The 24439-nt window shown below is 33.8% G+C and overlaps 1 protein-coding gene across 17 annotated transcripts in view; it reads left to right on the top strand.

Moving 5' to 3' along the window:
- The window catches only part of ADGRL3 (adhesion G protein-coupled receptor L3), an 811968-nt gene that overhangs the window by 755690 nt on the left and 31839 nt on the right, over positions 1 to 24439 (top strand). For 9 of the 17 annotated variants that reach the window (XM_045993750.1, XM_045993732.1, XM_045993758.1 and 6 more), the window contains 4 exons: positions 6558 to 6584; positions 9148 to 9316; positions 17330 to 17455; positions 23429 to 23525. In XM_045993750.1, coding sequence (XP_045849706.1) covers positions 6558 to 6584; positions 9148 to 9316; positions 17330 to 17455; positions 23429 to 23525 — 419 coding nt within the window. The remainder of the gene's footprint in view (positions 1 to 6557; positions 6585 to 9147; positions 9317 to 17329; positions 17456 to 23428; positions 23526 to 24439) is intronic. The other 8 variants (XM_045993725.1, XM_045993643.1, XM_045993716.1 and 5 more) reach the window with 1 other exon arrangement.

The following is a 24439-nucleotide window of genomic DNA, read 5'->3' as shown; positions in this document are numbered from 1 at the left end:
CAGAAGGTCAGTATACAATAGTAATTATAACAGCAGTTATTTATAGTAGTATTTTTGTATATTAAAAATTTGTATATTTGCATTTTTGTGTGTGTGTTAACTAGTGCCAAGCCCTTTTATTTAATATACACAACAGCCCTATGAAATGAAGTTCTGTGTGTATCCCCATTTCACAGCTAAGGAATGTGAGGATAAGTGAGGTTAAATAATTAGTGGAAGGTTGATAAGTTAGTAAAAGACTCAGCTGGCCTTCAAACGCAGGCAAGCTGATTCACAAATCCAGGCTTTCAGTTACTATGATATATAGATATCCCTCACTTTTCAGAAGTTTTCACTAAGCCACTTGACTTTTACAAAAGGCCTACGCTGGTAGCTGTTTTCGTTAACTAAAAAAAAAACCTGAAGAGGATATTTGCCTTTATGGGGAAAAAAAAAAAAGGGTAAAAAGCAAAAATAGCATTCAGCATTTGTTTTGCAGGGAACTGTTGTGGAAGCAGGGCACATCCTGAGCAACAGCAGTAGTGCTGTCAGGCTCCTTCCTTGGGAACTGTACTCAGCATCTCAGCATCAAGTCACCATAGGTTTTTCTTGTGTCTGTGAGCATCTTTGCTTTATCTCAATTTATTTTGTGCATCTGTTAGCAAGATGCGTCCTAAGATATCAGAAGAGCCTAAGAGAGGGGTGCGTGGCTGGCTCAGTTAGAAAAGAATGCAACTCTTGATCTCAGGATTGTGAGTTCAGATCCCACATTGGGTGCCGAGATTGCTAAAAGAATATAAGTAAACCTAAAAAAAAATAGCCCAAGAGAGATTACTTTAGGGGTCCAGAAATGCTAAAAAATTTTAACATATTAATTAATGTAACTGCTTTATTGCTTAACACCTATTCATAGGAATACTCTGCTCTTGGATTGTGGGGAAAACCTAGACTATCGTTCATACATTAAAATTAATAAATTATCATAGGGTGATATTATTTGCTTTCAACGTAGGATTCCAGAATTTGAGATCTTATTTGCACGAAACCTACCAAGTCATTTTTATAAATCTGGTAGTTGGAGATACTAAATTGTAATAAGATTGTAGCTGTCTATGTATAATATAATAGTTCATTTTTCATTCTCATAATGGATATCCTTAATTTCTTTCATATAGAAATTAATTTTTGGCCACATTATATTGAGTTACAAAAATTTGCATAACATTGAGTTGTGAAGATAATATAATTAAAGTTTTATCAGTCATTGATTTCATATTTATTGATCCTGATTTATTATACTCAGTTCTATTTCATTTCAGACTTACCCAATTCATCAGCAATGTGAAATCTGTGGTTAAAAATTTAATATTGGGGGGCGCCTGGGTGGCTCAGTGGATTAAGCCGCTGCCTTCGGCTCAGGTCATGATCTCAGGGTCCTGGGATCGAGCCCCGCATCGGGCTCTCTGCTCCGCAGGGAGCCTGCTTCCTCCTCTCTCTCTGCCTGCCTCTCTGCCTACTTGTGATCTCTCTCTCTGTCAAATAAATAAATAAATAAAATAAAATCTTTAAAAAAAAAATTTAATATTGGTGGATGCTCGCAAGTCTGCAATATTATTATAGGGACATTGAGGCATGGGAATGAAAATGTTCATGACATATTCTGAGCTACTTATTTTATTTATTTGGTTCATTTCATTATTTTCCTAATAAATATTATATGAACAAAGTGCACCAATATAGCTTTTAGTAGTAATACTTTAATAGCAATAAAATCCACAGTTGAAATATAATCATCTTCTCTACTGTTGATAATTTCTATATTTATGTTATATGACGTTCATATTTTTGTAAGAATTTTTATATCTTTAATACTTAGTGACTTAAACGTATGACCGTAATGAAACATTATTCATATTTTACTCAGAAATGTTGCATTATATTCTAGATGACTTTTCTTTAATTTTCCTATAGCAGTTAAGAGAGAGAATTGAATGCAATTCTAGGATAGTATAGTCCCACTAATACAAAATACATTTGAAAGAAACAGAAAACAGTCATGATTTTTATCCTGAGTGTTACAAATTGATTAAGCATTTTTAACACAGTGAGGTATAGATAGGAAATACTTAGCTCTTTCTCTGATCACTACTCCGAGTTATGCTGTCTTAAATATTCTTTAACCATTGGGTCGCAGATCTTTTAATGTTGTCTTAGGTGTTGCTATGGCCAGGTTATTGTGGTTTTTAAGTGTCTGACCAATTTAAAAATGTGAATAACATATGACATTTAAAACATTCTTCCCCCACTGCCCGCTAACATTTGCTGCTGGGGAATTAGCGCAAGTAGAGGTGTTGCTTTTCTTCCTCTCTCCATATTTCATTTATTCTGTGAACATCGTAGTCTTAAAAGGCCTTGTCCTTCCAATTCTGCTTTTTTGCTTTGGGCTCCCTGGATTGGGAGTTTGGCAAAGTAGCGTCTCAAAGATCACTTCTAGGTGAAGTCCGTTAGTTTGCGTTGCCGTCAGCTTCTTATACAACCTGAGGAACTACAACCTGTCCATCCTCAGTTGAGAACCGATTAAGCGACAATAAGGAAAGCCTAGCTACAGATGCTGAAGTATTTATTATTACTGGTTTTTTTTCTTCTATGAAGAACGAAGAATACATTTTACCTTCAGAAATTCACTGACATTAATACCTTATCATTCCTATGGTAGCCCAGACCAAATCAAGGGGAAATGTCTTTATTCCTTTTGATAGAATTAGTTTTATACCAAATTCAAGAGGAAATGTCTTTATTCCTTTGTTAGAATTAGTTTTATACCAGGGAAAGTAAATTCAGCTACATACGGAACCTGGAAATATCGGGGTACTAATCAGTATATCTATGTACACTGTGATAGCTCTTTCTCACTGTTAGACATACGGTTCAGTTATCAACAATAATTAGCTAACTACCCAACAATTCCAGAGGATCGCAGAATACATTCATATTGGTAGGATGAATGGGATAAATGTTGATGGGATCTACACTTCTGCTCAAGCCATTCATTTTCCTGAACATGCTGTGACTTAATGAATACATCTTTGGGTTTGGATATTATATATATATGCCTTACATCACCCCATCTTCCTTCACACCAAACCTTACCTATCCCCCTGCTTTAAAAAAATTCTATGTGTAAATATAATAGAAGGGAAAGTTTTATATTATTCAACTTATCTTCTTTATATCTTGAATTTTAGATATTTCCATCAAAAATTATGTCCAGAACAATTCTATTTTGAACTCTTGAAATAGAGAAAGAATATCCTATAGCTAACTTGATTCATTCATGTTGTTTCTATCCATTCATCATCTGTTATACTGATATACTTATTATGAATTATGAATCTTTATATCACAGTATTATTAGTATGTATAAGTTAATGGTTTGGCTAACAAACCTATCCTCTTGAAGATGTATTTTGAGCTAAGTTTCCATGGGACTGGATTTTAATAGTCCTTTTGTGTGCTTTGAAACTGTTATAGAATATATAAATATATGCATAATTATTATCAATCTAAGCAGAGACTCCTAAAATTCTTAATCTTGATTCTAATGATCACTTTTTAAGATAATTTTGATATTAATATTTAAAACTTTGAATTTTATGTTAGTCGAATAAAATAAGATTAAATGTTTGACAAAAGGAAACTATTTGCTAAAGAAACAAGGTTCCTGTTTTTAATTTGTTCCTTAAAAATTGTACTTACAGGGTATTTTACTTCATTTTCAGAAAGTCACCACTTACAAGATAACCTGAAACTTCCCATTAAGATCTGCCCAGAGCATCTTAGACCTTTGTGTCCATATTTTAATAAAATCTTAAAATAACTGCAGTGAAATCGTTTTACTCATAGAACCTGGGATGAGATTTTGTTTCAATAGACTTTCTTTGGCAAATCAGAATGAAAATTATGCAGCTTTGAGACTAGTTCTATAGATATATTTTTTAAATGAATCAATAACAAATCACTTTGCCACCATAACTGCTGACAACATTACTATCAATTTAACTTGAATTTAGTGGAGAGACTTTATAAAACTAGATTCTCTAAGCCAACAGAAGATCTGACAAAATGATGGAAGGCACTGCCATATTATAGGTAATCTTCAGTGATCCTTAGAATCTGAATTATTATATATTATGTATGATATTCTGGGAACAAAATTAATGAGTGGTTCTTTGTCATGGATTTCAGTATTAAATATGAACTGGTAATTCTTATAGCTAAGAGACATATTACATGCTTTCCTAATTATTGCACAGGCTAAGCCACTGTTAAAGAAAATACTTTAAAATATAGTAGCTTAAATTGCTTATATAAACTTTGTTTTAATCTAATACCGTGACTCCACATCAAAAGCAGCTTCCATTTCTGGGTCTGAGGCTCTGTTGTCATTTTCTCCTAACAAAGGGGAAGGAAAAAAATAGTCAAGAGGAGCCCTATTCCAGTCCTTTAATTGGCAAGACCCAGAAATGTCACAATTCACTTCTGTTCACGTCCCAGTGGACACTACTTAAACGCATGGCTATAGCTAACTGTAAGTGAGGCTGGAATTACAGTCTTTGCCGTTGAGTGGAACAACTGGCGTTTTCCCACAACTGCCCACAAAAACTGCTGAATTGTGCCCTTTTCTTGCTATTTCACATTAATGGCAAAACATCTCATTCCAGCGATTACAGTACAAGTTTTGTATTTTCTTTTTTAAAACATTTAGATAGCTCGGTACAATTTTGTACAGCATGCTTGGACATGTTCCTATAGGCTACCCTTTGGAACTTTCTTTACTTGATATCCTACTATATACAAATTAAGGTAGAAATGGTTTTCCAGTCATGAACTTGGAGTAACAGATGGAATAGACTGATGCAATGGGAATGCATATGATGAAATAAATATCATTCTTTGATGTTCTATAACTTTTCAATATTGATGTAAGTACAAGATTTTCTTTCTAGGAACACTTCGCAACTGTTATATATGAGCAATTCTTAGAAATTCTCCTCTGTTTACCTTTCACACATCCATGGCATTATTTAAATATCACTTGAAATTCCATTTTCTGGCTTAAAACCCTCTTTGAATGTCCTAGTCCAGCGATGTCCAGTAGAACTTTCTGTGAACACAGAAATGTTCTAGAACTACACTGTCCAATATGGCAACTACTGAAGCTTTTGAGTGCTTGCAATGTGACTGGTGTGACTAAGGAACTGAATTTTAAACTTTATTTCATTTTAAAGAATTTAAATTTAAATAAATCCACAGGCCAGTAGCCACCATATTAGACAGCACAGTTAGTCATTCCCTGCTCCATTTACAAGCCTATTTCTGCCACATTTATTTTGCTGCATAATATTGCTCCTGAAATGTCCTCAAATGAATTTAACTACTCAACATCTATTATTTAGTGGTTTATTCTTCGGGTGAGAGATTCTGTCTTTTCAGGGCAACTTTACTCTTGCTTTAAATAGTCTAATAATAACAATATAATCTTTACTGTACATAAAACATGTCAGGCACTGTTCTAAGCACTTTATACATAATATATAATTTCATTATGACAAGAAACCTACATATAATTATCACCACTTCATAGTTGTATGAGCTGACGTATCTACGGGTTAACTAACTTGTTGCCTTTAGCTAGTTAAGTGGCTGATCTAGGATGTGAATTCCAGGCCAACTGTTTTAAATCCCAGGCTCTCCCTCCATTCTTTACTCTTTCATCATTTTGTAGAGTGAGGTTTCTCTTCAGCAGTTCTCTTTATTCAAAAATGCATCACATTTGGGGTCTAGGAGCTCTATTTGTGTATGTGTAATATTAGAAACTTTTGCCCCTAGCAAGAGAGAAGAGAAAAGAACAGTTTCCCTTCCTTTCTGTTCTACAAAATAAATTAGTTAATGTAAGTGATAATGAACAGATGCTGTTATGTTTGCTTCTATTACTACAAAATATTATTCAGATTTTTTTCGTAGTACACTAACAGAAAGAATTTTAAAGTAGTCAGGATCGATTATTTTCAGAGGGCTATAGTGTTCAGATTTAACTCAGGTCAATCATCTGCAAGTTAAAATTACTTAGAAACGTACTGTCCATAATTAAGTAATCTTACCTACTAATATTACAGAATAAGGATACCTTTAGGTGACATGAAATCTGTCATTTTAAGTATGCCCCCAAGCCTTTTCCAGATTGCTCGTAAGATTTCTCATTCTCTGGAGAAATGCGATCTCTAAGAAATAAATGTCTCTGTCAAGTCACAAGTAATATGAGCACGTGATGAAAAAATGGAATTTTTTAGCCTCATAAGGGATATTGCAGTATTGTAAAATTGATTTTATTTCTTGTTATGTGAGTTCTCATGGTCATTTTAGGATTTACCTTCTGAATAAAAAGGGAAGGTTATGATGCCTTTTAGGGAGGTGGGGTACAGAGGCCTTTGGGGACCAGGAGAATATTTTTCATATGCAATCTTTGTCATAAAATGCTAATGTTGGTGTTCTTGTCTTTATGTCTATGCATTCTTTAGCTATGAGGATAACAGACCCTTCATCAAGTAAGAATGACCTGAATGGCTGATAAATTCCATTTATCAGTGTGGTCCCATGAACCAGCTGTCAGATCAGTACTGAAAAATCATTAGAGCTTCAGTCATTCACATTGAGGCAGAAGAGCAAACTGGGCAGGAAAATAATCAGGCATACAACTCGTATGCAGAATAAATATGCTGCAGGTGGATTGCCAAAAACAAATTCTGCTTCACCCCTTTTAATTGGGTATCACCTGAAATCAGTGCCACACTCTAGCAACCTCATGTGGTACAGACTTGCTTCGCTTTGAATAGCCCTCTCCTTTCATTGTGATGTGTTCCTCTGTGCTTCATATGTGGTCATTTCCGTTGTTTGTTTGGACATCGCTCATCCAAAATTATTTCGTGACTTAGCCGTGTATCTTCCAAAGGACCCTAGGAGTACGAAGCTACCCAATTGCAGTGGATATTAATGAATTTCTATTTTAAATATTCAAAAAGGGGGGGAAAAAAGTCTCCTTCACAAATTCAATTTGATATATGGAAAATTACCTTTCAATTTTGACACGTCACTTGATTAATGACCTGTTTATGAATACATCTTTTAAATTTCTAAAACAAAGCTACAAGTCTGTACGAATCTAATAAGAATAAACTCAAATGTTGATATTTGAGCTTTTTTCTTTTATACGTTTTAAAATTATGTGTCCTGCCACAATAAACTTAAGATTGGGGCAACCTGTAGGTGACCTTACTCTAGACTTTCAGTTTGTTCTTCTGGTGAAGAGTCCTTTGTTTTCATTTTCTCCAATGACATTTCACTTACTTCTTCATGCTCTTGCTTATATATTTTTTCTTTAGAAATTGGGCTCATTGTAGTTTTTATATCATTGACTCTTGGGCCCATCACGTGTTTTCCAGTGGATGCTAGCTGACTTGAGTATTTTATTCTATCATTTTATTTCTAAATTCAAATAGCAATTTTGCCTTGATTTAATGGTATTCTTTCCATTTTTCCTTTTTCCAATGCCTGTAAGAAGCTGAGAGCTTTATCTTGAGAGTTCCCATATTTTTCAGTTAAGTTATAGAAAAATATTAATATCTAAGATATTTTCTGATTCATATAAGCAAACATGCCACATACAATGACAAGCCTCCTTTAGGGATTCTTCGTTCAACAACATTAATGTTTTGAAATTGAACATGTTAAATTTAGGGGATATTTGAATAGGCAATATAATAGCTGATGGTTGTAGAAGAAAAACAGTGAATAGCCATGATGAATTTTAATAAGAATTTAATACTAATTGACTACTTTGGGACCATATGTTTGTTAAGACATAGTGCTCTCTGAAAACTTTACGCAACCCAGCTTTGGATTTGGTGAATACGTGTGTGGTTTCTTTTAACCCCTTCATTTTGCGAAGTTTCAATCCCCATAAATATTTCTTCCTTAGACAATGCAAGTGGCGGAGTATGGTCTGCTGAAAAGAAATATTTACTCTTTCAAGGAAGGTGTGCTGGGAAAGGAAAGGGTGGGTTCATGAATATATAGAGATCTAGCCTGGTTTGGTCCTCTTCTCCTATATACTTAGAAAGATTCCTTTTTCACTTGTTGGATTCCCATTTATTGGAAAGATTCATTTTATGTTGATAGTCAATACAGAACACACGGCCACAAATATATGGACTTTTGTCGCCCGTTGATTACTATTGTGAATGGCAGCTGGAGGAAACTAAGGGAATGGAGAGTGAGAATCGTCTTCCATTCTAGCCTCCTTTGTTCATACCACTCCATCCCATTCTCAGCTTCATTTTCTCCCTCAAGTTTACAGACCCTTCCAAGTGATGAAGGTGCCCTGAGCTTTTAAGCTTCTTTTCAGCAAAGCTGCCAGTTGCCTGATTTTCAAAAGTCTAGTCCAACTTAACCTAGAAGACAGCAATCCGAAGGCCGAGACAACACGGATTGTGATCTAGAGTGGAACAGTTTTTTCCATCCACTGTATCACACTTGTTTTACATAACTATAGAATCAGACAAATAGAACTTTTAAAAATTCATACATATATTCCATATACTTGTTCCTTCGAATCCAAGCTCTTTTTTTTTTTGTCAGTGCCAAGCACTAAAATTTTTATGGAAAAAGAGGAAATTTGGAAAAATGGGGTAAAAGTGTATCAGATGAAGCACTAATGGAGAGAGTCCAATCAAACAAATGTTATCATAACAATGAAGCCAGTGGAAACTAACATAGTTTTATAGACTTTTCCCCCTTGCCATTCACCATAATTACATCTCCATATCATTTGCATATGTGCTGCAAATACATGAATAATTTAATAGTACAAATCTGCTTTTGCTTAAATGAATTTCTGTGTTCATAACATTCTCATTCATGTATCTCTCCTCAAGTTTGAAAACTTGTAGTCCCCATTAAAATCTTAAAGTTACTTATACCACCTGTCCTACATTTTCTGTCAATAAAACTTACCGTAACATTTTTTTCAGTGTCAGTATTGTTGATATGATATGATTGTGCTAATTAAAGACCAATCATTTGATAACCCTTAATTTTCTTTTCTCTCTACAGGTCATGGGTTATAGGTGCAATAGCTCTTCTCTGCCTATTAGGATTGACCTGGGCCTTCGGACTCATGTATATTAATGAAAGCACAGTCATCATGGCGTATCTCTTCACTATATTCAATTCTCTACAGGGAATGTTTATATTCATTTTCCATTGTGTCCTACAAAAGAAGGTAAGCAAAAATTCTCTATTCCAAATAGGAAAGCAACGATAACATAAATCATTCTTGATGTTTTAGTCTCTAAGAAATAAATATATCACTTCATTAATTTTATCTTTACAATAGGGACAAAACACACAAAACAGAAGGAAAATAGTTGGTGAATGTGTTTAACAGCAAAAAAAAAAAAATCAGAGTATTTTCTGATTTGGATAAACAAAAATTATACTCTTGTAGGCTTGACCTTATAGTCTTTAATATTTTTATTGACAGACACATGGAATTTATGTATTAGAAATAGCATTTCTAAGACATGGAGCTGTGGGGTGGAGATATGTATATATATATGCATAGGAAATATATATTTTTCTCTTTTTCTTTAAAAAACACTTCATATGTACTGGAAAATATGAATTTTTATCATTTTATGATAACATTTATGGTTTTTAAATGAATGATGACATACTTAGTAATGGTCTCTGTACTTATCTTTAAAAGCATCTTTTATAAAATCTATGAGTTCGATGACTAGGATGCAATATTTAATTTTTCATGCTGGTCTATTTTTGTGATTTTTCACATTTACAAGGACCTAAATATTCATTTTCAAAGCTAATTTTAGCCACTAAATGCTTTCATTGCATTTTTTTAGAAATTTCAAGATTGAGTTTCTCATCTTATAATTTTTAACTCTATTAAAAATATGGTCATTAGAGTTCCAATCACATAGACCCCTGAACCAAGACTGTCTGGGTCTAAATACTAGTTTCTCTATTTAAAAGCTTATATGACTTTGGGCAAGTTAATTAACCTGCTCATGCCCCAGTTTCTTCATGTGTAACATAGAGGTAATAAAAATAATTATGAGATATTGAGAGGTGGCTCTGAAAATGAAATGTCAAAATGTGAAAATTTCTTCTAAGAGAGAAACAACACTTAAAATTTTTCTTTGGGAAACCAAAATAAATAAATAAATAAAAATAAAGAGTAAAAATATCTATGTCTGTGAGTTTTGATTTGAGAGACTCATAGGACCTAAAACAATACTTGAGACGGGTATCCACTTGTCCAGATGAGTCGGTTGTGTTCCGTTTCAGTTGTATATAGTGGTAGATATAAAAAATGTGTTGACATAATCATAAATAAGGCCAGAATAGTAATGGTGACTGAGGCCTATAAATGTAGGTTACAGAAAAGTAAAGAGGTTATAAGGGAATGGATGGATTCTAACCTATTGAATTAGAATTAGTTTAGAAAAGAGGTTATATTTACAATGGATGGACCTTCCCAAATATTTAGTGCACACCCCCCCCAAAACTGCAGTTGCTTAACCACAAAATACTTTTTTTTTTTTTTTTTTTTTTTACTTATGGCCCAACTGATGGTGGTATATCATGGAAGGATACAGACTGATGAGGTCTCAGCCAAACTCTGTATATGATTTCCATAGTCACCTTGAGTATTGACGCAGGCAGTCCAAGAAAGAGAGGATCTTGTGTACAAGGTCTGAAAGAAGCTTACGTCACTTCTACTCACCTTCCATCAGATAGGACACTATCAATGGTACCACCTAAACTGCAAGGAAGACTAGAAAACATAGTCTAGCTTTTTTACCTCGGGAAGATGAGGAATTAGGTGTTATAAACAGCTAGCAGTCTACCACACTTGAGGGATGTCAAGAGTAGGACATGTGAATAATGATTAGAAATAGAAATGGAAAAAGAAGTGTCCAAGGAACAAAATCAGGATCAAGATAATATACTGAATTAAAGATAGGAGAAAATGTCCAAAACTAGACAGCAGCCAATATTGTAACACTTTTCAGAGAAGTCACGGAGACTACGCATTTGGGGAAAAAATCTTCCAGATTTTGATAGAAGAAAGACATAACTGGTTGTCACAAGAAATCTATATAAAAAGATGAGAGCGAAATTGGAGATTAAGGGAAAAAGTAGCATTTGTCTGTATAAATAAGGGACTAGTGGGCCATTAAGCAATTTTAACATCTTCAAGTATAGTGAACCAGATTTACCTATTGCCTTTATTTTATTCATTAGCTAGAAATTTGGGCTAACAAAATTTAAAATTTTAATGTTATATAGAAATTTTCTTTAAAGCAAAAAATATTTTTTGTATTTTATGTGTTAATTATTTTGATTTGAGTATTTCTATTAGCCATATCTTTTAGGTTTTCCCAATAATTATTTTTATTTTTCTTATCTTAAAAACATACATGGCTGGTATAACTAGGGATTGCTTTTGGTATACAGGAAAAGATATTAAACCTCAGGATCTAAAACCAAGTCTTGACTTTTTAGTATATTTAACATACGTGAAAATTTTTTTTAAATACATGTCATCAAGCTCAATTTTGTGATTCATTAGAACAGACTTCAGCAAACAACAGGTCATGGGTCAAATATGTCTAGCTGCCTTTGATTTTTACAGTCAGCCAGCCAAGAATGGTTTTTGTATTTTCAAGTGGTTACATTTAAAATTTAAAATTAAGTACATAAATAACATCCTTAGTTGCCTCTTGGCTGACACAGCCTGAATATTGACTATCAGCCCCTTCATGAAAAAATTTAACAATCCCTGCTTTAGAAGCTTACTTTTATGATTTATAATAATGAATAATAAGCATATTATTCTTTCATTCATCTTATGTTTAGAGTTTTCTAATTTTAGTGGCATTTTTATTGGATGTCAAGAACATGGCCAATATTTGAAAATACAGAAAACATGGAATTGTTTACCTTTATCCTTACAAAACATGCAAAGAGATAATTTTGTTTAACATTGCAGAAATGTCTTAGGAGATTTTTCTTTTATTTCTTTATTAAAATTGAGATATAAGTGATATATAATATTGTACAAGTTTATGGCCTACAGTGTGTTAATTTGATACACATTTATTATAAAATGATTACCACCATAATATTAGCTAATACTTCCATCAACTCATGGTTATCATTTCTTTTTTTGTGGTGAGAACATTTAAGATCTCTCTTAGCAACTTTCAAATATATAATACGGTTTTGTTTACTACAATTATCCTCCTGTACATTAGTACCTCAGAACTTGCTGTTCTTATAGCTGGCAGTTTGTACCCTTTAGCCAGTATCCTCCCATTTCCTTTACTCCCAGTCTTGGGTAACCACCATTCTATTCTGGTTCTATGAGTATAGCTCTTTGCCCAATGAGTGATATCATACAGTATTTGTCTTTTTCTATCTGACTTATTTCACTTAGCATAATGCCCTCGTTTCATCCATGTTGTCGAAAAGGGCTGGATTTCCTCCTTTCATGGCTGAACAATATTCCATTGTATGTATGTACCACATTTTCTTATTGTATCCACCCATTGATGGACACTTGGGTTGTTTCTATGTCTTGGCTATTGAGTAATGCTTCAGTCAACATGGGAGTGCAGATACCTCTTGATTTCATTTCCTGGGGCTGTATACCTAGAAGTGAGATTTCTGGATCACATGGTAGTTCTGTTTTTAATTTTATGAGGAAATCCCATACTGTTTCACATAATAGCTCTACCAATTTACATTCCCATCAACGGGGCACAAGGGCTCTCTTCTCTCCACATCCTCACCAATATTTGTTATCTCTTGTTTTCTTTACTTTTTTTCTCGTCGTCTTGATGATAGCCATTCTGTCAGATGTGAAGTGGTATCTCATCGTGGTACTGGTTTGTATTTCCCTGCTCTGTGCTGTTGAGCATCTTTTTATGATGGTCATTTTTATGTTTTCTTAAGAAAAATGTCTGTTCATTTCCTCTGTCCATTTGTAATTAGATTGTTTTGGTTTTTTTGCTATTGAGTTATATGAGTTCTTTATATATTTTGGATGTGAACCCCTTACAGAAATATGATTTGCAAATGTTTTCTTCAATTCTGTAGATTGCCTTTTCATTTTGTTATTTATTTTGCTATGCACAAGCTTTTTATTTTGATGTAATCCGACTTACTAATTTTTGCTTCTGTTGCTTTTGTTTTTGATGTTATGTCCAAAAGTCATTGCTAAGACCTGTCTAGGAACTTTTCTCTTATGTTTTCTTTTAGGAGTTTTATGCCTTCTGGTCAAATGTTTCAGTCCTTAATTCATTTTGAGTTAAATTTTGTGAGTAGTGTAAAGACAGAGTTCAATTTCATCCTTTTGCATGTAGTTATCTGGTTTTCCCAAAACTATTTATTGGAGAGATTGTCCTTTTCCTATCAAATATTCTTGGCTCCCTTGTCAAACATTAGTTGACAGTAAATGTAAGCATTTATGTTGGGGCTAATTCTGTTCTCTTGGTCTATGTGTCTATTTGTATAACAATACCGTACCGTTTTAATTACTGCGGCTTTATAGTATAGTTTGAAAGCAAAAAGTATAATGCCTACAGCTTTGTTTTCTCAGGATTACTTTGACCTTTGGGGTGTGTGTGTGTGTGTGTGTGTGTGTGTGTGTGCGTGTGTGTAGTTCTGTACAAATTCTAAGGTTGTTTTTTCTGTATATGTGAAAACTACCATTGAAATTTGAGAAACTGCATTGAATCTATAGATGGTTTTGGGGAGTATGCACATTTTAACAATCTTAATTCTCTTAAGAAGTTTTCCTTAAGCCATCTGATTGAATTTCTGTAATGTGCCCATGCTGACGTAGTTGCTTATATGTTTTGATTAGAGAAATATGAAATACTCCATTTTGAGATATTTTGCCTTGTAGGGGTATTTGTCGATTGATTCAACTCATTAATAAAAATCCAACTCTGTGTTATCAGTCCTATTCTGAGTGTGGATTGCATGATATAACCAATACCAGTATTTCTACTGGTGACATTAAATTTATCACTTTTTCTTTTGTTATGCACTCAATTATAAACCTCAGAGGGTATCATAATTATTTCTGATCTGAGAGTATAAAAGAAATATTCCATTGACAAGGTACAGTTTTTTTCCCATCTTCTATATTCTAGAACAATATTAAAACAATAAGATACCATATCTGGTTTTGGTAGGATGGAGTATCATGTGAAATAGTGTATTAGAATATGCAAATGACTGAATGATCAAATAACTTTTATTTGATATGTTCAGAGATACAGTCCATGTTATATCCTTTTTTTCTTAAGAAAAATAAAGTCAGTAAAGATTCAGAAAGTAATACACCTGAATATGGAACTTGGCATCACTATATGTCTTGGTTTGCTGGTCATTTATATAACCAGTTCAGAACATTTAACCTTTGTTGGAAAATGAAAATAGTCCATGAGGAATTCCTGTGGCTTATACAATATTGCTGCCTTTGTAACAGGAATGAGAGTGGTTCTCTTTTTCTTTTTCTCTATCTCTCCCTTTAAAATATTTGTTTAGGTTTAAATCACTTCATTAAAAAACACTTTCTTTTCTAAGAAGAAAATATGCTCTTGGGGACATTAGGAAAAACAAAGTGGGACATAGGTTATAATCAGCATTTTGGTTCTTGGAAATACTTCATCAATTCAGGACTAATATTAAACTGTAATTGATAGTGCTCACCTTTGGGTAGAGATAATTTTTAGCTTTCTCAAATTCTAATTAAAGCATTTGTCCCTATTTTTTCCAGATACAGAGAAAGGGATAATTTAATAGATTACTTTAATAATAATGTTAACATATTAATTTTAGAAATGCAGCCTCTTATAAAGAGCTTTCTGACCATAGAGCACCTATAAGATGTGGATTTTTTTCATATAGGACATAGTGCTTAATCTTTTCAATCTTTCAGTTTATTTTCATTGCTTGAGCTTTTCAGTGTTCTTATCTGTAAAATGTAGTTAACGATTATTTCCTAGAGTCATTTTGAGGGAGGGACCTAGCATAATTCCTAGGAAATAGCAAATAAAAATGAGAAGCTTCTTCACTCCATACTTCCGGCCTCACATATCTATTAGACACACACACAAGCGGGTATCAACTTATTTCTTTTAAAATATAAACAAAAGGGTGCCTGGGTGGCTCAGTGGTTAAGCCTCTGCCTTCAGCTCAGGTCATGATCTCAGGGTCCTGGGATCGAGTCCCGCATCAGGCTCTCTGCTCAACAGAGAACCCGCTTCCTCCTCTCTCTCTCTCTGCCTACTTGTGATCTCTGTCAAATAAATAAAATCTTCTAAAATATAAACAAAATGTGAATTGGCTTTTAAACACTGAATAAAACTAATATTTCTAATTATTCATAAACGTGCCATAGAAGAGATTGGTTGGAAAACATATCACTCTAATTTAAAATATATTAACGAATGTAATGCTGGAGTTCCAGATCAGAGCACGTCCTCAAAAGTTGCTCACCGTGTGTGCAATACCGAGAATGCCTTTGTCTCTCTCATCTAGCCTTACTTTCAACTTCATATTCTAACCTGACAGATTCCAACCTTCTGGGAAGCCTTCCGGGTTCCCCCTTCTTATTGCCACCAGGCATGCCTCCTTCATGCTTTGGTAGATTGTTGTTCCTATCGCAGAATAAGCATTTCATATCTGTGAATTCTTCAAGCAAACCTGAATGTATTCTGTCTCCAATTCTGCTATATCTTTGGTAGAACAAACCCTCTAATATTAAGATATGGTAGTTTAGTTTTGAATGCTAATATTAATGTATCATTCACACTAACGTTTTTGCTTTTGATTCTAAATATGTCTCTCAAAAAAGCATATATCTATAACTTTGCTTTAAATAAAATTATTAAAAAATAAATAAAATTACATTGGGATATTACATTGTCACAAATTGTGGAAAGGATGAACTCATGTGAATTCAATATGTAAAGAGAGAAGAATAATTAAAAAGTAATTAGAAAGTCTTTTTTTTTAAGATTTTATTTATATATTTGACAGAGAGAGAGATCCCAAGTAGGCAGAGAGGCAGGGAGAAGGGTGGGGTGGGGGGGAAGCAGGCTTCCTGCTGAGCGGAGAGCCTGATGCAGGGCTCGATCCCAGGACTCTGAGACTGTGACCTGAGCGGAAGGCAGAGGCTTAACCCACTGAGCCACCCAGGCGCCCCAAGAATAATTATATATACAGTGTTATTTCATAATGAACATAAATTTAGAATGCATAACCAATAAAATGTCCCAGAATGTGTTTATAGTTGAGGAAGACATAGTTGGGGATTATTTTTGTTGTTGTACATAGTGGAAGTATGATTCCAGTAACTTCCAATAGCAGTTACTGTTTATTTTTGTATGTCTTGTTTGATTAAAGAGATAGTAACAAAATTTTTAAACATGATAAAATTTTTCCCAGACATTGTTGATATGTTATCCTGCTTGGAAACGTTGACTAAAAAAAAAAAAAAAAAAAAAATGTTTATCTCCTTTTTTCCCATGATTTTATACTACAAGCAGGATTAAGAATTTAATAAAGAAAAGCAATCTGTGATTATTGAATAGAATTATTATGATTGAATAAATTTAAAAATAGTTTGGATTTTATATTCTAAAGTTATAAATTTGACCTCTTTTAGGGGAAATAAACTTCAGAGAAATATAGATTTAAAGGAAATTTAACCCAACACATTCCTTTTTTTCTGTGTTTAAACATTCTTTTTCTCTTTTCTCTTCCTCTCTCTCCCCCTTTCCCCTCCCTTTCTCCAACCCCTCTTCTCTCTGTGGCTTTCTCACTAGACCTCAATTCAAAGAACAGTTGCACCAAGGGGCCACATCAGACCAAATTTATGAGGCTAAAAATAGTGTCTTAAAGAGTCTTAACTTTCTGGTTTTTGAACTAAGAGGTAGTAGCGTTATAGCATAATTGCATGTGTGTGTGCATATGTGCCTGTTTTATAAGGTTCCATTTACGTGAAATTTCAAGATTGGTGGCTTGGATATTCTTTTATATTGTAAAATATATGCTGAACAGACTTTCTTGTATCTGTAGGGCAAAGAAATAATTGTATTAATGATCTAAAAATGAAACTCACATTCATTTTTATACCATAGTTCCCAGCGGAAATGAATTACGTGCTAACAGAAGTTAATATTTAATTGGCTAGGTACGAAAAGAGTATGGGAAATGCCTGCGAACACATTGTTGTAGTGGCAAAAGTACAGAGAGTTCCATTGGCTCAGGGAAAACATCTGGTTCTCGAACTCCTGGACGCTACTCCACAGGCTCACAGGTAAATATTTGTTCGTTAAAATGAAATATCGCTTATTGTATTCTGTCATGAGTTGCTGTCCTTCCTTGATCGGAAGTAGTTTGTATCCCAAGTGTTTAACCCCCCACATTTGTTGTTGTTCTTTCAGTGTCTCAAATAGGAATGATTATGACAAATAGTTCAAAAGCCACTTTGTAACAAAATTATGAAATCTGGGGTCTCAGTTTGCATAATAATTAATGACTTCAGATTATTCCTAGTTGAATGAATACAGAAAGTGACAAAAGGAATTTGGCATTTTACCCCAAAATTATAAGAAAGTAGTATTTCATATATAGGATTTTTAAGGAAATTACCTCTTGTAGCCAATGTAGTAACTATCACATACTGAAAATGAAACTTATACCTACATATAATGGACAACTATTAATAGTTGAATTTTATTTGTTATTTCTGTAACTTACTGAGTTACAGAGTTGCAAATGAGGGGAACAGATGTACCAATGTATGTGGGCTGAGGTTTCTGAGTGTAGGACTACTAAATTGGCCAATTAGAAATTTGAAGTATCACCTAATTGTAGGGTATGCCCAGATGACGCTTCTAGTGTGAGGCCCTTAGATTCCACACCTTTATTTTCAGACTGATCATCCTTACTTCCTTTTTGTAATAATCTTTTCCACAGCTTTTTTTTTTTTAAAGACTTTATTTATTTATGTGACAGAGAGAGAGAGAGAGAGTGAGAGAGGGAACACAAGCGTGGGGAGTGGGAGAAGGAGAAGCAGGCTTCCCACGGGTCAGGGAGACTGATGCGGGCTCCATCTCAGGACTCTGGGATCGTGACCTGAGCCACAGGCAGAGGCTTAACTGACTGAGCCACCAAGGTGCCCCTATAATCTTTTCCACAGCTTTTAAATTGAAATTGCTGAGATCCTATGTGTCATCCAGCTTGATTAGTTCCTTCATGCTTTCACATAGCTGAGGTCATCAACCACCATCCCATAGTCATTTGACAAAAGCCATTCATGAAACTATACTATTTGGAAGTTTATGTATTATGTTACAACAAACTTGTGTAATATTTAGCAATACTGGTAAGCTAAAAGATAGGGCAATGCAAGTTAATAGAATAATCACAAGCTTGCTGTGTGGATAGCTCTTGGTTTGAATTCTAGCCTTGGCATGTACCAGCCGGGAAACAAAACAATTTACCTATATTATTGACCCTCAGTTTTTTCATCTGTAAAATGATGGTAATGATACTTATTTCTTATGTCGTTAGAAAGATTGAGATAACATATTCACACTGAAGACAAATTATAAGTAAATTGTAAATAAGTAAATTAAGTAAATTGAAGCAGCCATCACTTCATAGTGTCATTATTACCGAATATAATTTCAGATATATATTTTAAAGCTGTATCATGTTTTTTCTTCGCTTTTATAGTTCTCATATTACAATTCTAGCCTTCCAAAGAAAAACCCTTACATTGTTTTCTTATGCTTAATATAATACCAATTCTGATTAACCATGAAAATCCTATCCTACGTAAAGTTAATAGTTACTTAAATCCAGTCTGTTTAGGTCAAAATAATCAATGTACTTCATATTAATTATGACCTTACATAGTCTAAAATACTCACTGATATTAAGGTAAAATTTTGGGATCATGAATGCCTTTTCCACATCAGAGAACTTGTAAAATAACAATCTCTATATTCTTTATTTTTTACTAAGAAATATTGAATATTCTCTATAAAGGCAGGCTTCTAAACTCTGGAGGTAGTTATAAAAAGTCAACTTCTCCTGTGATCTGGAGCTTTCGTTCTAAATGTGGAAGACAGAAAATTTATCAGCAAGCCAACAGAAAATATCAAATTATGAAAGTTGGTAGAAATCCAAATGTAGCGATTTGATACAGAAAGCCAAGGTAGCTGGTTACCTGGATTAAGTGCTGGAAAAAGACTTTTGGGAATGAATGACAGGAAGGATATTCAGGAGAAGAGAATTCCAGGTGAGAGAACTCTAATGCAAAGCCCTTAGTAGAGGAGGACTTGCAAACTCAGGAATGGAAACAATGTCATTGGTTAAATTGGGTGATAATCAATTGAAGAGGAAGTCACAGGAGAAGGCCAGAGATGGACCAATAATGGTTTGTAAGAGTATGCAAATTCAGAGTTTATTTTGATTACTTTAGAAACCCAGTTGGGATGATTTAGAAAAGGAAGTGTCCGCAGATCATCCACATTTAATAAAGATCATGTGGCTTCCATGTAGATAGTGGACGAGCGTGATTGGGAAGACTAACACGTGAAAATCCTCTCTACCAGTGGCTTCCCCATACCTGCTTCCTGGTGCTAATAATCACTTACTGAAGCTTGGTCATAATCATAATCAACAAAGAGATATTCACAGACATGTGTAGGATTCGTTTGTGTTTATGCGTGTTTATAAAAACTATGAACTAAAGTATTACCCTTTCCACTTCAACCTTTCTTTATTTTTTACTTGTTTTATTGACTCTGTAGATGTATTTACATTTATCATATGATATTTGAAACGTAAAATAATATATGTAACATCCATTAAGTTATGAAGTAGAGTAGTAAAATGAACACCTGTGAAGTGAACATCCAACTCAGGAACTGAACATTTTCCATGTATTTTTCCTTCTTGAAACCTCTCCCTAATCACTTCCTGTGCGTGCAACCAGAAAACTTCCATTCTTCATTTCTTTGACAAGTTCTAATAATTTCTCACCTCCAAAAAAAGATGTTTACTGTCACTTTTTAAATCTTTTTTTGAAGTGTTATATTACTGTATTTAGTCTTCTGTGGCTTCCCTTTTTTACCCCCACATCATCCCAGTTCATCCCAGGAACATTAAAGGGTTGACTCTGAGCTGCATAATGTATACTTTTTCTCTGCTACAATATTTTATCTTTTCTCCTTTTTCTATTCAACTATTATTTGAGATAGTTTAGTGAGTTGTTAAGCTCCTATGTCAGGAGCCAGTTGAGTGGATTCAAATGTTGGTTTTGTCACTTATTAAGTCTGTGACATTGACTATGATAATTAACTTCTGAACATCAGTTTTCTAATGAATAAGAGTACTTGCCTCAAGGAGTTCTTGTGAGATTTCAGTGAATGAATACATGAAAAATTACATAGTATAGAGCCTAGAACCTAGAAAGAATTAATTGAAGTGTAAAAATTTTACATATAACATGCATGTTTTACATATAAAATATATATTTTGGTATACATACATATTTATCTTATACCAAGTATTATTTCAGTGTGTGATACATCAATAAACAAAAAATACAAAATTTCTGTTTTTCCGGAACCTCAAATTTCATACAGACATTAGACATTAAATACTGGATATTATATATAAATACAAGAAATAAATGCATTATAATTATAAGTCAGGTTGTTTAAGATAATAGTGACTACGGGAGGAAAACAGCAGGGTTAGGTGGGTGGAACAGCAGGACAAGTTAGGTCTCTTTAAGGAGAAAATATTTCAGCAAAAATGTAAAGAGATGGAGTTATTCATACATGTATCTGGGGGAAGAACACTTCAGGCAGAAGAGACAATTGAACTAAGCCTGAGGCAGAAATGTGATCGACTTGGAAAGGAATGGCAAGAGAACCAGTGTGGCTAGCCCAGGTTGGGGAGACTCATAGAAGAGGAGGTAGGGGGAAGCTCATGGAAATGTCACCTAACAACAATCATAGTTCCATCAAATCCGTTAAGATGTCACTTCTTCAAGGTAGTCTCACAGACTTCCTAGTCAAGGATATTTCCCCTCCTTATGTGCACTTAAACTTTTTTTAAATTATGTAATATAACAAACATTAACAAAAGTACACAAAATACAGGTATATGCACATTGATTTATTACCCCTCCCTGGGTCAAATAATAGAATGTTGGGAGTACCTTAGAATCTTTTTGAAGCGGGGCGCCTGAGTGGCTCAGTAGGTTAAAGCCTCTGCCTTCGGCTCAGGTCATGATCCCAGGATCCTGGGATCCAGCCCCGCATCGGGCTCTCTGCTCAGCAGGGAGCCTGCTTCCTCCTCTCTCTCTCTGCCTGCCTCTCTGCCTACTTGTGATCTCTGTCTGTCAAATAAATAAATAAAATCTTAAAAAAAAAAAAAAAGAAAGAAAGATTTGAACCTTTCTCCATCATCCACCTCTAAATTAACCGCCATCTTAAGTTTTAACAGTACATTTTGTTTGGCATGTGTTTGATACTTATGCACATGAAATCACCCAGTACCTATTCTCTTCTATTTTCTTTCTTTCCTCAGGCATCTATGTTGCTGCAGGGGGCTATGTTGCTTTTTATTATTGTTGTATATTGTTCTGTATATCCATCCTACCATTGACATCATTTGCGTTCATAGTTTTCAGTTATAATAATTAATGGTTCTGTGGAGCTTTGTAGGCATATTGTTTACTTTGGCATTTGTTTTTGTGATAATTTGTTGCATCTATCACTTAACTAATCTAGTAACTCCATGAAGACAAAGATATTTTTTGTTTGTCTTTTCTTTTTGTATCTCCTAGAGTAGCTTCTGGCATGCAGTAGAGAGCATTTAATATTTTTAATTAACTAGTTGATTAATTAATTAAACAAATGTGAGAGAATTGTTTCCAGTATTTCAGTTTGAAGCTTTGAAGTATTTTTGAGAGAAACATTTCTAAAGTGTTCAGAATCTATAATTTCTTATTGTTTTAATTTTTTAAAAATTTTAATCTCTTTTATTTTATTTCTGTATTTTAAATAGGCTCCACACCCAACGTGGGGCTTGAATTTATGACCAGGAGATCAAGAGTCACATGTTCTCCTCACTGAGAAGGCACCCAGCCAGGAGCTCCTCTAATTCTTTTATTAGTTTTGTTCTGTATGTTTGAGGGAGTGTGTCTCTGTGTGTAGTTGCTAACCTAAAAAAACAATATAGACAATATTTCTGAAGAATAAACATATCCCAAGATTTACAAAACAAATTGTCTAGTATTTTAAGATTAAATACTCCTATTATTCAAGGAGTTCAAATATATTTGGAACATAATCTATTTGTGAGCTTGGTTTTACCAGTACCATTACCCATAGTAACAGTTCTTAAAATTATCTCATCCTTGGAAAAGCTGAAGATAGGTTGTTTTCCTCCTCACAGGATTCTTAATACTTTTTTGATTCCTAACGCAATAAAATGGCAGAACAATAAGCCAGAAAAAAAAAATCTCCTCCCCCCAATGGAAAAATATTACACCGCTTTCTTCAGTTATCTGACACTTAGGAAACTGAGAATATAAATAATGATGTAAGAATTTTTGGTTCTTGATAAAACTACTTACTGTGAAGAAATGAATAAGGGTGAATTGTCTTCCTTTATTTCCTTCAAAAGAAAGAAAAGTCAAAATCATATGTAACCTATAAAATTACACTGGTCTCACAAAATATATGGAAGATGTTAAGTTTAGTAGCATTTTAATAATACTCTGTTCTTTTCTTACCAAACTTTTTCTTTCTTGCAAGTTTTTGAATTCTTAAAGTAAATCTTTTGTTAATAAAACTGACAATTTAATACATATTTAAATACCCCATTCCCATAAAAGTTACAATGAAAATAATTTGTTTCACTTTGGAAACTAAAATTATTAAATTCTAACCATCTAGAGTACACGTCTGTATATCTTCAACATGTTTAAATTGGTATAGTACATTACATTTATTGCCTTTTCATAGTTACAATTATTTTTGGTATAAGCATTTAGGAATACACTTAATGAGAACCAATTATTATCACTAATTTAGTTTCAGATGATCTCGTGCTACTGTACTGCAAGCATGTAGAAGTTATATAGTTGCCAGATGCCAGAAACAAAGGTCTCATATAACCATTACAGAAAGAGAAAGAATGATTTGTGTGAAAATTTACTGCCTGGTGAGTTCATTTCCCTTTTTCCCTTTTCCCCATCCAGAGCCGAATTCGTAGAATGTGGAATGACACGGTCCGAAAGCAGTCAGAGTCTTCCTTCATTACTGGAGATATAAACAGTTCAGCGTCACTCAACAGAGGTAATTAGAAATGATTTTTCATATTTATTACTTTGGTGATTACTTTAAGAAGTTCTTAAATGCATTGCTTTTTTTGCAACTTCTGGACCTTGTTCCATGTGATAGGAATATCGCAAGGTTATAAAACTTGGTTGACTGTAGCAGTGTGTTCCATTATTCATAAGCCTTTTTTTTTCAATCCTGAGTTTTCAGGAAATCTTTTCTGAAAAAATTTAGAAAACGAGAACTTTCTTTTTCTAGTCATCTGCCACTGTAATAAACTGGTGAGCTGTCAGGCCTCATTGGAAGCAGTGAAAATGGGTAATTACATGGCTATATAGTCTGCTAAGCATCATAGAGTCGCACATTGTCCCAGGTATAGAGCGATTTTGTAGTCTTTGTGGAAGTAAAAATATACTGTCTAATACGTACTTGAGACAAAATTTGGGGTAAAAATCACATCTAATCTTAGTATCTACAAAACTTACCCAGCATATTTAAAGATCTAGGAGGAAAAAGAATATATATACATATATGTTATGATTTTTGTGTGTTTATGTGCTTCTGGTTATCATGTTCCCAGGGCATCATTTCGATTCTTAAAATGAATTTCCTTTAATCTACTGTTTGGTTTGTGGTTGATCTTTTTTTTTTTTTTAATTCTTTCGTTTGTCTTTCTCCTTCCCACCCTCCACTTCCCTCCCTCTTTTTTAGTGTATGTGTGTGGGGTGTTGAGGGGGGAGTGGGGAGATTAGAATTAGGTTGATTACAATAAAAATGGGTAGATGCTATATTTGTATAGAGTTAGGGTACCCTACAGATGTTACTGAGGAATACTTATGATATAGTTTTATCTGTAAAGATGGTGTTTGCATGAGCTTATTCCAATCACACTGTCCCAAGAAATATTTTTGATGCATATATTCAGTAGTTAG

This window comes from Meles meles, chromosome 2 (genome assembly GCF_922984935.1).
Source record: "Meles meles chromosome 2, mMelMel3.1 paternal haplotype, whole genome shotgun sequence".
In the NCBI taxonomy this organism is placed as follows: domain Eukaryota; kingdom Metazoa; phylum Chordata; class Mammalia; order Carnivora; family Mustelidae; genus Meles; species Meles meles.
This window is presented reverse-complemented; position numbering and strand designations above follow the sequence as displayed.